Source organism: Myotis myotis, unplaced genomic scaffold (genome assembly GCF_014108235.1).
Source record: "Myotis myotis isolate mMyoMyo1 unplaced genomic scaffold, mMyoMyo1.p scaffold_m19_p_5, whole genome shotgun sequence".
Taxonomy (NCBI): Eukaryota; Metazoa; Chordata; class Mammalia; order Chiroptera; family Vespertilionidae; genus Myotis; species Myotis myotis.
Genome location: NW_023416357.1, coordinates 83,443,861 through 83,457,872, shown reverse-complemented (window position 1 = coordinate 83,457,872; position 14,012 = coordinate 83,443,861). Strand labels below are relative to the sequence as shown.

At 54.0% G+C, this 14,012-nt stretch overlaps 1 protein-coding gene across 3 annotated transcripts in view; it reads right to left on the bottom strand.

Annotated features, from left to right (window-relative positions):
• Nucleotides 1-416: 416 nt before the first annotated feature.
• The window catches only part of LIMK1 (LIM domain kinase 1), a 28,243-nt gene continuing 14,647 nt past the window's right edge, over nt 417-14,012 (bottom strand). For all 3 annotated transcript variants that reach the window (XM_036310193.1, XM_036310191.1, XM_036310192.1), the window contains 11 exons: nt 11,071-11,176; nt 10,806-10,972; nt 9,508-9,691; nt 8,587-8,673; nt 8,122-8,253; nt 6,938-6,997; nt 6,648-6,713; nt 4,089-4,245; nt 2,217-2,272; nt 1,850-2,007; nt 417-1,753 (listed from right to left, as the gene is read on the bottom strand). In XM_036310193.1, the coding sequence (XP_036166086.1) occupies nt 1,591-1,753; nt 1,850-2,007; nt 2,217-2,272; nt 4,089-4,245; nt 6,648-6,713; nt 6,938-6,997; nt 8,122-8,253; nt 8,587-8,673; nt 9,508-9,691; nt 10,806-10,972; nt 11,071-11,176 (1,336 nt within the window). In that variant the 3' untranslated portion in view covers nt 417-1,590. The remainder of the gene's footprint in view (nt 1,754-1,849; nt 2,008-2,216; nt 2,273-4,088; nt 4,246-6,647; nt 6,714-6,937; nt 6,998-8,121; nt 8,254-8,586; nt 8,674-9,507; nt 9,692-10,805; nt 10,973-11,070; nt 11,177-14,012) is intronic.

Below are 14,012 nucleotides of genomic sequence, written 5' to 3'. Positions count from 1 at the left end.
TGATCAGTTATTTTAAGCCACCACGTTTAAGGGGTGATTTTGTTGTACAACACTGGATAACTAAAGTCACTTCCTCTTTCCTTAAAATGCCACTGTTTCAACAGCTGTGTGAACAATTCTCTAGATTAAAGGCCCTATATTTGAAATAACTGGTGTGGTTTCTGTTTTCCTGATTGAACCCTTTAAATTTTAGGAAGAAATGAGAGCAGTACCTTCCCTAGTATCTGCTCTTCCCCCTCCCAAACCCAGCTTTGGGAAGTCTTCACTTGTCCGGCTGGCCACCACCTCTGCTTCAGCCCTCTGCACCCTCCACCCCGCTTCCATCCTTGTCTTCCCACCAGACTTCTAATCACAAAGCCCCATTCTCGTCCTATTTCCTCAGGCCCAGACAAACACTGCGACGCAGGACCTGGGGGTGGGGGGAGCACAGAATTGAGTTTATTGTTCTGAGCCTGGGTTTTGTTCCTTGGACATGGTTTTCCTGGATGGAGGCGACTGTCCCACCTCCCCGAGTCGCAGTCCCGTGGGCCGGTTTAGATCGTTTCCCAGGTTCAAAGTGCACTGAGAAGGCTTCACAGTTTTAATACTTCCGAGATGCTCAACTGAGGCAAAGTGATCAAATGGCCCCCCCCACCAGCCCATAAAATAAAACCCCAAGCCCCCAGCAGCTGCTGCTGCAGCCGTATGAAAAAATAATACAAACTCTTCTTAAAAAATAGATTACACAGAAAGAACCCAGAGGACAGAGGGGCACAGGGAGAGGCGGGGGCTGCTCCAGCTACTGTAGGGAGCCTCAGGGAGAGGTCCAGGAGGGCGCTGAGATGAACTCCAGGGGGCTGGGATGCTGGTGGACACCTGCCTCGTCCGCTCTGCCCAACGTTCCTCTGCTGCTCCTCCCAGCAACTCTGCCAGGGCCCTCCCTTTACCCTGAGGCCTAGTACCTGCTTCTCACTAAAGTGGCTTTAATAAAGAAACAAAAAGACCCAAAGCAAGAAGGGCTGCTGCCCCACCAACAGGGATGCCCTCTACCGGAGCAGACGTCTCTTTGCTTTGGGGGTTTGGATAGTTCTCAATACCTGCTACTACCTAGACACCCCTGGGCGGTGGTGGTGATAGGCCCCAGACTCCCTATGGCTCCTGGGAACACCGCTCCCTTGACACACCCCCTCCTATGTATTCAGCCGTGACAGGGCATGGTCTGAAGTTGGCCTCCAGCAAGGCCTTGGAGGAGCTGCAGACAGGTGGAGCGTGTGCAGGATGGGTGGGGCGGTGGGGTGTGGGATGGGGCACAATTCACATGGACCCTCAAGCTCATGCAGGAGAAGCAAGAGGGGGCAACCCCACCGAGACAGAGGTAAGGCAGGGTGAGGTGATGGTGTGTATGCAGCCAGGCCAGCTCTGCGGCTGGGGGGCAGAGACAGCGCAGGGGCCACAGTCCACAGGGTTGGAGGCAAGTCAGGGCCTAGTGATGGGGAGGGGTCTGGGTGCCCACTTTTGCTGAGGGCTCCACACCCGGCTGCCTCCTGCAGAGGAATCTGGTGCAGGGTGGATTTTCCGGAGTGGGGACAGGGACTGCTGGGTGGGCTGGGCTCAGTCAGGGACCTCGGGGTGGGCAGGCAGTCCACTTTCGCCACGCCGGTAGGTCTCCCAGAAGCCCCTGTCCAGCTGCTCCAGCTGTGAGCCTAGTGGCAGGTGGCCGGCCAAGTGCATGCGGAGGGTCTCCAACCATTGCTCCAGCTTCACGAAGGAGGGCCTGGGATGACAGGTCAGGGGAGAGGGATGGTGGGTTCTGGCTCTGCTGGGGACCGGCCGACCCAAGGCTGCCCAGGCCGAGCCCTACCCCACTCACCTCTTCTCAGGGTCCAGATCACAGCAGCGCACGGTAATGGGGAAGAAGCTCGGGGGGCAGTTTGGGGGACAATAGCGGTCCAGGAAGCCTCGCACATTGAGGCCAAAGTCCATGGTGCGAGGCAGGTAGTCTGGGTCAGCGTTCACCCGCCCGATGATCTGTCCAACACAGGGCCAGCAGTTACCCAGGGGCCCTTGGGGCTGGGCACCACCCAGGAGGCGTTTGAGGGAGGTTACACTAGGCCTGGATGCAAATTGCTGTGGGCAGCCCAGTTCCCAGGAGCCTCCCTAACCTGCAGCCTAGGATGGTAGGGAGTGGAGAGGAGCCACCGGGCCTGATGCCAACTGCTGCCCACCCCTGGACCTACCTCGCACAGGACGATTCCAAAGGAAAACACATCCACCTTCTCATCATAGCTTCGGCCTAGGCAAAGAAACTGACTATTAGCAGGCGAGGCAGGGATCCAAGTGGCAGGGAGGCTGGGCCAGGGACTGGCAAGCCACGTGGATGCCCTGGCCAGCAGGTCAGGACCAGAAGGAAGATGCTCTGCCCCTGACCCTACTAGGGCTGAGAAAACTTTGGGGGGTGAGGACAAGAGCCCTGGCTGGGGAAGGGGTATCAGGCCCAGCTTGGTCACTGACAAGCTGTATGATTCCAGACAAGTCATGGACCTCATTGTGGCCCTGAAAGACAACCACGCCAAACCCCTGGGACCTGTGAATGCTACTTGGTTGAAAACAGGGTCTTTGAAGATATGATTAAGATTCTTGAGAGGAGATAATCCTGGATTATCCAGGCAAGCCCTAAATACCATCAAGTCCTAAATACCATCTTATACCTTATAAGAGAGAAGACTCACAGAAGAGGAGGCAGTGGCCATGGGAAGGTGGGAGCAGAGATTGGAATGATGTGGCCTAAAGCCTGGAAACACCAAGACAGTTGCCTGAAGCAGCAAGGAACGAACTCTCCCCTATAGTCTCTGAAGGGAGCACAGCTCCACTGATTTCAGACTTCCAGCTTCCAGAACCTTATATAAGAGAATAAACTTCTTTCGTTTTAAGTCACCCAGTTTGTGGTAATTTGTTACAGCACCTTCGGAACTCTCAAAGCTTCAGTTTCCTCATCTGTAAAATGGGAAGAATGCCATCTACCTCATGATGCTAAAAACAATCAATATAGCCACTCATTTACTGAATGCTACCTAGTTTATAACCTTATCTAATCCTCACACCACCCCTTAAAGATAGGGACTGTTAGCCTACTTTACAGGTGAAGTTATGTGGGGGGCTATGTTAACTTCAGTCAGAGCCGGCGCTGAGATGACTCCTAGTCTGCCTGTCCTGATCCTGTGTTTGCATGCCACCTGCCTGTGGAGGGGCTTTATAATCCATGGTCCAGGCCAGTGATGGCGAACCTTTTGAGCTCGGCGTGTCAGCATTTTGAAAAACCCTAACTTAACTCTGTGCTGTGTCACATATAGAAATTTTTTGATATTTGCAACCATAGTAAAACAAAGATTTATATTTTTGATATTTATTTTATATATTTAAATGCCATTTAACAAAGAAAAAGCAACCAAAAAAATGAGTTCGCGTGTCACCTCTGACACGCGTGTCAGGTTCACCATCACTGGCCTAGGCATACACAGGACCACAGTGTGACAGGCCTGATTAAAAAAGGAAGGGAGTGGGAGAGAGGGCCTGTCCTAGGCGGAATGACGGCCCTCAAAGATGTCCGTGGCCTGAGCCCTGGAACTTGTGAATTCACTGCCTTATATGGGACTGTGCAGAAGTGATTAAGGATCTTGAGGCGGGGGGTGGGGGTGGGGGGTCGGAGATCTTGGATTATTGGGATGAACTCTATGTAGTCACAAAGGTCCTTATGAGAGGGAGGAGAGTCAGAGTCAGGGAAAGAGAAGATGCCAGGCTACTGGCCTTGATGGAAGAAGGGGCCACCACCTGAGGAATGAGTGGCCTCCAGGAGGTGGAAGAGGAAGGAACAGGTTCTCCCCTAGAGCCTTTAAGAAACCAGCCCTACTGACAGCAACTTAAGCCCAGTGAGACTTAAGTTATTGGACTCCTGACCTCCAGAACTACACAAAAACTTGTATTTTTTTAAGTGTGTGGTAATTTGTTACACCAGCAATGGGAAAAGGACCCAGAGAGGAAGCGGAGGGGCCGAGGAGGCCAGGGCTTGGGTGGCTGCAGCTCTGCCTGAGTGGGTGGGGCCGCCCACTCACCATTGATCATCTCGGGCGCCATCCAGTAGGGGTTGCCTACCACCGTGTAGCGCTTTTTCCGGTCTGGCTTCTTGAGGCTTCGCAGGTCTTCAGGCTGAGTCTTCTCATCCACCATGAGCCGCGCCAACCCAAAGTCAGCCACCACCACGTTCTTGTTCTGGGGTGACGAGAGAGCAGGCCCACACTGAGCATGGTCCCGCCACCACCAGCTACCTGCTCCTAGCCGGGACCCCACACCAATCCGCAGCCAGCCAGAGAACATAGCTCTGACGCCGGGGGCTGCTGGTGGGCTGTAGCCCCATTGCTCAGAGGGGCTCAGGTAAAGGGTAGGGACTGCCTTCCTTCCCCGAACCTCTCTACTCTTTGCAAATGGGGCTGCCCAAAGCTTCAGAAAATACCAGGGTGGCCCCACTCCCCTAGTTATTTATCTCTTAATTCTCCAACAATCTGATACATGTTACCTTGCAGATGAGGTGACTGAGGCCCAGAGAGGTTAAGAAAATTGCTTAAGGCCACCCAGCGGGTCAATGTTAGGACTGGATTCAAACCCAGGGCTCCAGAGCCCCTGACTCGACTGTTTTAGGGTTTGTAGGCGCCCCTCCCAGGGCCCAGCCTGGACCCTGGCAGAGCTGAGATGCTGACTGCTGTGTTCACCCAAGATGGTAAAATCAGGGCTGGAATCTCCTGAGCGATGAGGGACGGGCAGGGAACCCTAGGGCACAGGGCCAAGTCAGGGCTGGGAAGATCCTCTGAGCGCCCCAAGGCCCAGCCTCAGGCTTGGTGTCTGGGGCCCTGGAATTCTAGAACCTATGTGCCAGGTCCAGGATTGGCCACTGCTGGGTGGTCACTGAGGAATGGGCACAGAGAGGCTGAGGGGCAGGGCCCCAGGCAGGTGAGTTAGAGCGAGGCTTACTCTGAAGGGGAGGACTCTGTGCTGCCTTTGGGGGCAACACAAATGTGAACAGTCGCCTGGAGAAAACTCGACGGAGATGGCGTATGGGCGAGGGGATGAAGTGCATCCTGGGCCCACCTCAGTGAGGCCTCAGGGGACACAGTCCCCTTTCAGAAGGCCTGAAAGGGGGGGGGGGGGCGTCAGGACTGTGCACTTTTGGGAAGTTTCGCAGGATCAAATGGTACAGGGTTCTGCAGATCCTGCTATGGGAACAGCTCTAGGGAAACCAGTGAGGGCCACCACCAAATTCTCAGAGGCCCCAAATTGTAGACAGAGTTTGGTTGTGCATAGATGGATTCTGGGGACAGGAGGCTCACAGCTCTCATCAGGTTCTCAAAGGACGGGCTGTGCTGTGGGACTGAGGCGGAGACAGGTCACCCTGTTCTCACTGTGCCCAGAAACACTGGCCGGACCTGCAGTGACACCCGCTGCCAGCAGGGGCAGCCTAAGCCGGCTCCCTGGAAGGTCCATGAGTGGATCTAGCCTCACCAACCTCCCTGGGCTCACTGCCCACTGTTCCCCACAGCCTAGAAAATCCCTGTTGCCTGGACATTCCCAGGGGCTGAGACCCCCACTCGACAGTGAGCAACTCATGGCTTTCTGGATGTCATACTGTGGGGTCTTTGCATGTCCCGCGGCCACCATCAGACACTCTTCCTGTCCTGAATTCACTGGACAGACACCTGTCTGCAGAACTTCCTCCTCGGGGACGGGCTCTCATCCTGCCTGTAGTGTGATGACTCATGGCCCCAGCAAGTTCATGTCCACCCGAAACCTCAACGTGAACCAACGTGGAAGTAGGGTCTTTGCAGCCACACTTAGTTAGCGTGAGGTTACACTGGATTAGGGTGGGCCAAAATCCAATGACTGGTCCTTATAAGAAGACACAGATAACAGAGGGAAGAAGAACATGTGAAGATGGAGGCAGAGAATGGAGTGAGGTAGCTACAAGCCAAGGAACGCCAAGGAGGGCCAGCAGCCACCAGAAGCTAGGAGAGAGGAGGAGCTAGATCTTCCCTTAGCACTAACCATGCCGACACCTTTTCTTTGGACTTTTGTCTTCCTGAACCCTGAGGACACACTGCTGTCACTGTGAGCCATCCAGCCTGTGGCACCTGGTTATGGCAGCCCCAGGAGGCCTCTCCAGCTGGGCAGTCACTCCCTCCTGTTCTCTGCACACAGCCTTAATCACTACCCCCTTAGGAATGGCCCCTCAAAGCCTCTTTCGGAAGCCTGCCCTGACGACCCAGCCCACATGCCCAGGCCCCCCTCTAGACCCACAGCCGTGAGAGCTGCCTGGTGTAGGCCTGGCCACTCTGCTGTAGGCTGTTCTCCGTGAATGCCACTCTCCTGGACCTTTACAGTTTACACATCAATTTCTCCTTCGTTGACTTGTCAGACCCTCTTACAACCTGCAATGTCAGTGGCTCCGAGAGCTGGAGCCACACTGCAGGTAAATGGCACGGTGAGGTCTGTTTGCCTCCTGGCCTTGAGCTGCTTCCCCCTGGGCTAAACTGGAGTCGGGGCACCTACCCAGGGCCTCCTGAGGCTGAGATTGGTGGGCAGGGCTCCTGCTGTCCCCTCCCTCCCAGGCCCAGGCCGCTCACCTCACGGACCAGGCAGTTGTGGGAGTTGAGGTCCCGGTGGATGATGTTCATGGAATGGAGGTAGGCCTGGGGGAGGGGCACAGAGGTCAGGAGGCGGCGGCGCTGAAGGACCCCAGCCCTGGCCCCGGAGGCTCCCACCTCCCATCCCGCCCCATCAGGCTCTCCATTCGGTCCTCTCTGTTCACTCTCAAAGCTTCCTTGTGGAATTTCACATCAGCAGAGAGAATGCTTTTATAAGTGGGGTTGGATCACCAGCCCACGCCCCATAGTCAGAACCAAAGCCTACTCACCATCCCTGAAGCAATGTCCTTGGCAAAGCTCACCCTCTGACTCCACGGATACTGGCTGTCCTGGGGGCGGGGAGACCATGGCCAGGAAGGGCCAACAGGGCCGCAGTGGGGGACAGAGAGGTGAGAGAGAGGCAGGGGGGGCAAGTGTCCGAGAGGGGCTGATGACCCCACTCTCTTCTGCACCCACACTGTTCCTTCTAATGGCTGTGGGAGTATAATTCAAAACAATGTTCTAGCAGAACTGATTTCGAACACTAAGTGGGGGTGGGGAAGAGAGAGATTCCTCTGCAGTTCCTGATGCGCCACCTCTCAGAAAAAAACCTCTTTTTACCTCCTACAAATCCCATCCTTTCAAGTTTTTAAAAAATCTGAACTGACTTTCATGGACCATCAAAGATGGGCCTGGTGAGGTCACCTGCCGCGGGCCAGCCATATCGCTCAGGAGAGCAGGGCTTTGGGCTCGTCATTTGGGGAAATAACTTCTTCTCTCACCTCATCCCCTGGAGGCCTCCAGAGGGAGGGCGAGGACATCAGAGCATGTTAAAGACTCAGAGTGCAGTTAGGAAGCCTCAGTGGTACGTCCCCACAGAATCCCCTCTGAGAAGTCATATCTGTCAGGAGTCCACAAAGTGACACTCCGGCAACACCAGGTAATTCGGCCGAGGGGGGGCGGAATCAGCAGTGGGCGCGGGAGGGGACAGGAACTTGAGGTCTCAGGGTGACGCTGTAGCCCTCACACTGGACCCCAGGGGCGCTGCCAGCAGCGCAAAGCGATGAAGTACCCCTCCAAGCACTTTGCTTCCAAAGGTGGCTTTGCAATTTTTTCCAAGCCCTTAGTTCTGAATGTTATGGAACATGGCAAACAGTACAAATGATCTGCTTTCACCAGAAGCAAAACAAAGGTCCCCATGAAGAGGTAACGGGAGGGGCCTCTCAGGTGTTTGACCTGTGGCAGGCGGGCTGGGGCTGGCCTGCGGCCCTGCAGGATGACCAATTCAAAGCCCTCAGCATAGCTGCCACCCTTCTCTGAGCCTCAGCTTTTCCCCGGCTTCAGATGGAGTCAGAGCAACCCTATTGGATTCCGAATTGGGGTTTGGAGGGTCTTTTGAGACCAGAGGCCCGCCCCACCGAAGGGGGGTCAGGCCCGGGGGGAGGTGCCTTGCGTGGGGCAGCCCAGCACTCACCATGCTCTTGATGATGCCCCGCAGTGTGCCCCCCTTGATGTACTCGGTGATGAAGTTGAGCCTCTTGTCCTTGTAGAGCACCCCGATGAACTTGAGCACATTGGGATGCTCCAGGCATCGCATGACCTTCACCTGGCGGGGAACAAACGGGCTGTGCACACATCTCCTTCTCCCTCCTGTCCCACCAGAGGCCACAGACAATGTCAAAGACAGGGGACCCTCCCCGCCCCATGGGGCGCTTACCACACCCACTGCCACTACTGTGCTCCTTGTTGGAGCTGCTCCCCCACCCCCAGGGTCCCCTGCCTTTCTAGCCCTCCTGGCAGATACTGTTTCTACTTTCGTCGTTTGACTTGAGTGTCATCCTCTTGGGACCCTCTGCCACCCCTCCCAGTGGTGGGAAGGTGGGGGCCACAGCATGTACCAGAAGTCTGGTGAAGAGAAAGTGCAGCTCCATTCACTCACCTCCTTGAGAAATGTCCTCTGCGTCTCCTCGTCGAACCGGATCAGCTCCTTCATCACCATCACCTCACCTGTCTCCCGGTGTGTCACCTGTGTGGGGACACCAAGGCATGGAGACAAGACAGACAGAAGCTCTGCTCTAAGCCCAACTTGCCGAGGCCCCCTCCCTACCCTAGGACTGTCAGGGAGATAAATAGTCGGCATCAAGATCTTCACAGACATTTCATGTGATGTCCTGGCCCTCGAGGGCGGCAGAACTTAATACCGTTACAGATGAGGAAACTGAGGCGCAGGGAGGTTTCCCAGCAAGGCTCAAGGTCACCCAGTTGGCAGGGAAGGGGTGGCTGGGCTTGGGTCCAGGACCACCTGACCCAGAGGCCAGCTGTCTGCTCTGCTGGGCTGTCTCCCGGAGGTGGAATGATGGCTTTGCCAGGGACTCCTCCCCTGGCAATGGGACCAGGGATAAGGGCTGGGGGCCAGGGCCTGTCTGGACAAGGGCATGTGGGCAACCTGACCAGCACCTTTTGTATAATCCTGAATCCTCTAGCCTCGTCACAGCCCGTGACATGAGAGCCAGGGAAGGACTCACGTCTCTGCTGGGGAGAGTGTGAAGGGGAAAGCAGTCCCGAGCCCGAGTGGGTTGGCATCAAGCTCAGTATGAGGCCTTCAGGGTGTGGCTGGGCTGCCCTCCCAGCTGCCACCTCCCAACAACTGCCTCCTAAAGTTCTGGGTCTATCTGGAGTAGGCACCCTTCCTCTCACTAGCTCAAGGAGGCCCAGGTGGAGGAGGCTGGCTCGGGAGTCTGGAAGCCCCTTCCATGTGGCTTCCTGGAGACACTGGGGGGAGGAGGGAGGACTGATAGGTTGCACCCGCCTGCCGCCCTGCTCCCACTCTTGGCCTGTCCGTGCCCGGCATGCCCTGTACCTTGATGGCTTGGCCGAAGCAGCCTTTGCCCAACACCTCCCCGTGGATGAGGTCCGACGGCCGGAAGATGCGGTGTGGCCGGCAAACCACGCGCAGGGACTCGGAGCGCCCCAGGTCCCTGCACTGGGAGGCAGGGGAGCCCAGTGAGCCGGCACCCGGAGATCGGTCGATGCTGTAGCTCCTCCTGGGGGCACACACACATGGCCAGTGCCACCAGGGGGCAGGTGGACACCTGGCTGAGGCCCCCTGGGGGAGGCTAGGCCTCGGCCTGCCCCCTTCCTCTTGCCTGTCATGCTCCCATCTAAGTCAGTCTATGCATCATCATCCGTAGCACAGGGTAGCTCTCCTGAGGCGGTCACAAGACTCTCCCCTCATCCTGATGCCAGCACTGGTGTCCCATCCTGTTTGGCCTTCCTGTTTGAGGCCCACTATTGTTCAGGTGCCCTTGGTAGGAACGTTTGTCCTGGGGCTGCTCTGCTTGGTGGCGCTGGGTCAGACACTTTGTCTTCTAGCATTTGGGTCCTGGGGCCAGAAGCAGGCGACCTTCCCAAGTAGCCCATAGCCCTGCCACATTGGTGGCCCTAGAGGGCGGCATGAGCTCCAGACAAACACAGGTGGCGAGGAAATACATAACCTCAGCATCACTATTTCTCAAGAGTAAGGCTGTCCCCCCACCCCCTCCCCAAGTCTTTATCAGGAGTCCTGAGCAGGCCCACAGGAAGTGCAGTGAGGATCAGGCTGCTTCTGGTTTCTTCCTCATGTCTCCCAACCCCCTGCAGGAGGGTACAGGGCACCCCGACCTGGATCAGTACAACAGCCTTCTAGCTACCGCTGGTCTTGGTTGCCTTTCCACACGGGGGACCAGAGTGGTCTCTGTGAAACACATCCCTTTGTTGCCACACCCTTCAGTGAGGCCCTGTGGCGGGTGGACAAGGTCGAAGGACCCCTGCCACATCTGCAGTCCTGCAATTAGCTTCTGCCTGGAACCCGCCCCCCCACCAAACCATCCCCAAAGATCCCATCATCCTGAGTTACGTGTGGACTGTTCCTTGCAACCAAGGCACTGGTCCACCCTGGAAAGCTCGGTAATCCCAGCTGGGGGAGAAGCTTCCACCTACTTTCCTACTTCTCACTACCCGTCCTTCCTCTCATAGTCCCCAGCGCCTTTTGCTGGCCTGCTTTTCTATAGGGCTGACTCCCTCACAGACTGGGCGACTGGAGAGTGGGAATCAAGTCGCATCTGGAGGCCCAGCATCAGTGAAAGTACCCAGATAACACAAGGTACAGGGCTGACTTACAGGACAGGTTTCTGCCGGGCAGAGCTGCCAGCCTCTCCACTGGGAGTGTGAGCTGGGGAGCCCAGGGGGCTGGGCTCAGGGCCCGGCACATGGCCCAGCGTGTCGTGGGGGTCGTGCTCAAGAGTCAGCTGGAGCAGGCGGCTGGTTTCCTGGATCAGCAGATCAATCTGCGGAGAGCAGGTGTGTGGACAGGTGAGTCCCAGGTGGTGGGGGCGGGCATGAAGGCACCACCTCCAATCCTGCTTACCAGACTCAGGACCCCTACCTCATCCAGGGGCACGTTCCGAATGGGTGTGCCATTGATCTCCAGGATCCGGTCTCCAACATGGATGGAGTTCTTCACATCTGGGCTCATGCAGCCTGGGTCCACGCTGTGGGCACAGAGCAAGAGTAGCGGTCAGACTCCTGCCCGCCCGCCTGTCCTCTAGAGCCCTGAGAGGAAACCAAGGTGGCTTGGTTCTAACTTGTGTGATCAGTAGATGGCAATGGTCCAGAACTCTGAGTTCTGGTTTGGTGAGAATTCTGTAATTAATTACTGATGTCCCCTGCTGTGTGAAACTGGAGAAAGGTGGCACTCCCCTAGCTATTTGCTGCCCCACACCAGATGCTCAGGGGCTGCTGTTCAACAGTGTGTTGTCTCTGCCATAGAGGACAGACCAATCCTCCAAACTTCCTGGCACGCTTGGGGCAGACGAATGCCATGAGGGTTAAAAGGGTCTGGATTCACTGGCTTCCTACCTGACTCCCGAACTTGCCCTGCAAGATGAGGTGAAGGCTCCCATTCCTCCGGAATCAGCGGGAAGGAGCTCGAGGCCTGCCCTGAGCCATGATTGCAGAGTGGAGATGGGATGACACCCTCGATTAGTTGGCCATAAGCTAACTCATGGAATGGCCAATTTGCCAAATTTAATCGCTTCTTTTAACTCTTTAGTATTATCTGGTTTTCTTTTTGTCTTCATAAAAGCTTTTTAAGGAATGCTCACTTTACCACTGCCCTGAGATGGGGAAGGGCAGGGGTTAGGATAGAGAAGAGACTGAAGACTTTAAGGCAGTTCTTCTTAACCTTGGCTGCACATTAGAATCACCTGAGAATCTTTTTATTTAAATACATTTTTTATTGATTAAGATATTACATCTGTGTCCTTATCCCCACGTTATCCCCTACTCCCCCACCCCCGCTCATGCCCTCCATGCCCTCACCGCCCCAGCCCCCCCATGTTGTCCATGTCCCTTGGTTAGGCCTATATGCTTGCATATAAGTCCTTTGGTTGATCTCTCCCCTTTACCCCCACCCTCTCCTACCTTCCCTCCAGGGCCCGAAAGTCCAATCAATGCTTCGCCGTCTCTGGATCAGTCCTTGTTCATCAGTTTATGTTGTTCATTATATTCCACAAATGAGTGAGATCATGTGGTATTTATCCCTTAAAGAATATCCTTCAGCATTTCATATAATCCTGGTTTGGTGGTAATGAACTCCTTTAGCTTTTCCTTATCTGTGAAGCTCTTTGTCTGACCTTTAATTCTGAATGATAGCTTTGCTGGATAAAGTAATCTTGGTTGTAGGTTCTTGGCATTCATCACTTTGAATATTTCTTGCCACTCCCTTCTGGCCTGCATGGTTTCTGTTGAGAAATCAGCTGAGAGTCGTACGGGTACTCCCTTGTAGGTAACTGACTGTTTTTCTCTTGCTGCTTTTAGGATTCTCTCTTTGTCTTTAGCCCTTGGCATTTTAATTATGATGTGTCTTGGTGTGGTCCTCTTTGGATTCCTTTTGTTTGGGGTTCTCTGCGCTTCCTGGACTTGTGAGTCTATTTCTTTCATCAGGTAGGGGAAGTTTTCTGTCATTATTTCTTCAAATAGGCTTTCCGTATCTTGCTCTCTCTCTTCTTCTGGCACCCCGATAATTCGGATGTTGGTACGTTTGAAGCTGTCCCAGAGACTCCTTACACTATCATATTTTTGGATTCTTTTTTCGTTTTGCTTTTCCAGATAGGTGTTTTTTGCTTCTTCGTATTTCAGATCTTTGACTTGATTCTTGGGATCCTCTCGTCTGCTGTTGGATCTCTGTATGTTATTCTTTATTTCAGTCAGTGTATGTTTAATTTCTGACTGGTCCTTTTCCATTTTTTTGGCATTCTCATTAAGATCCTTGAAGGTTTGAAGGTCTCACTAAGTTCCTCGGAGGTTTGTAGAAGATTCTTGAATAACCTTATAACTGTGGTTCTGAACTCTATGTCCTCCATTAGTTTGCTTTCCTCCATTTCTTTCATTTGTGACATGTTTGTTTGTCTTCGCAGTTTTGGCTGACTGCAAGGAGCCACTGTCTGTGCTGGAGACACCCTTATGTGTGTGGGTCCACCCAGCAGGGGCTACAGCAATATCAACAGACTTCTCCTCTTTGTTTGGAGTTTGGAAGTTTTGGAGCTCTCTGATTCACTGCAGTTTGTTAGGCTGCAAAAGCGCAGGTGCTGAGGAGAGAAGAAAATGGCGGAGGTATAGACGGACGTGTCCCGTGCCTTGTCCAGGAGCAGATAAGGGTGAGCAGCTCTGTTCTTGGCGCCTCTCCCCTCCTACTCGGTCTCAATGTGCTTTTTTCTTTCCTTCTAGTTGTAGAGCTTCCACTCGATCAGCTTTCCCGTGGTTCTGGATGATAGCTGTTTTGTCTTATAGTTGTGGTTTTAATGTTGTTGTGGGGGGCAGCACGTACAGGTTTGTACCTTATGCCGCCATCTTGGTTCCGATCTGGGAATCTTTTTAAAATCCTGATTTCTGGGCCTCGTCCTCCTGAAATTCTGTTTCTTTGTTACTAATGTTGTGGCCCCACCCCATAACAAAGAAACAGACTTTCCAGAGGATGAGGCCCAGAAATCAGGATTTTAAAGATTCCCAGGTGATTCTAATGTGCAGCCAAGGTTGAGAACTACTGCTTTAAGGAAAAGAGATTCATAAAAAAATTTCATTATCAAGAGCATATTTACACCTGGAGCTTTTCTTTATATTGGAAATCCAGGCAATAAATACAGAAGGGAGAACAGTTAGGGAATCACCATTTTGTAGCCATCATGGTAGTAAGTAATACAGATAAGAATCACCTACGGATGCCAGCACCATTCGGTGAAAGGTTCTTGGGAACAGGATATTTACAGAGTCAAACCTCATAAATGACTTATTGATTACATTACAAAGGGGGAAAAATCCTTTACAGCA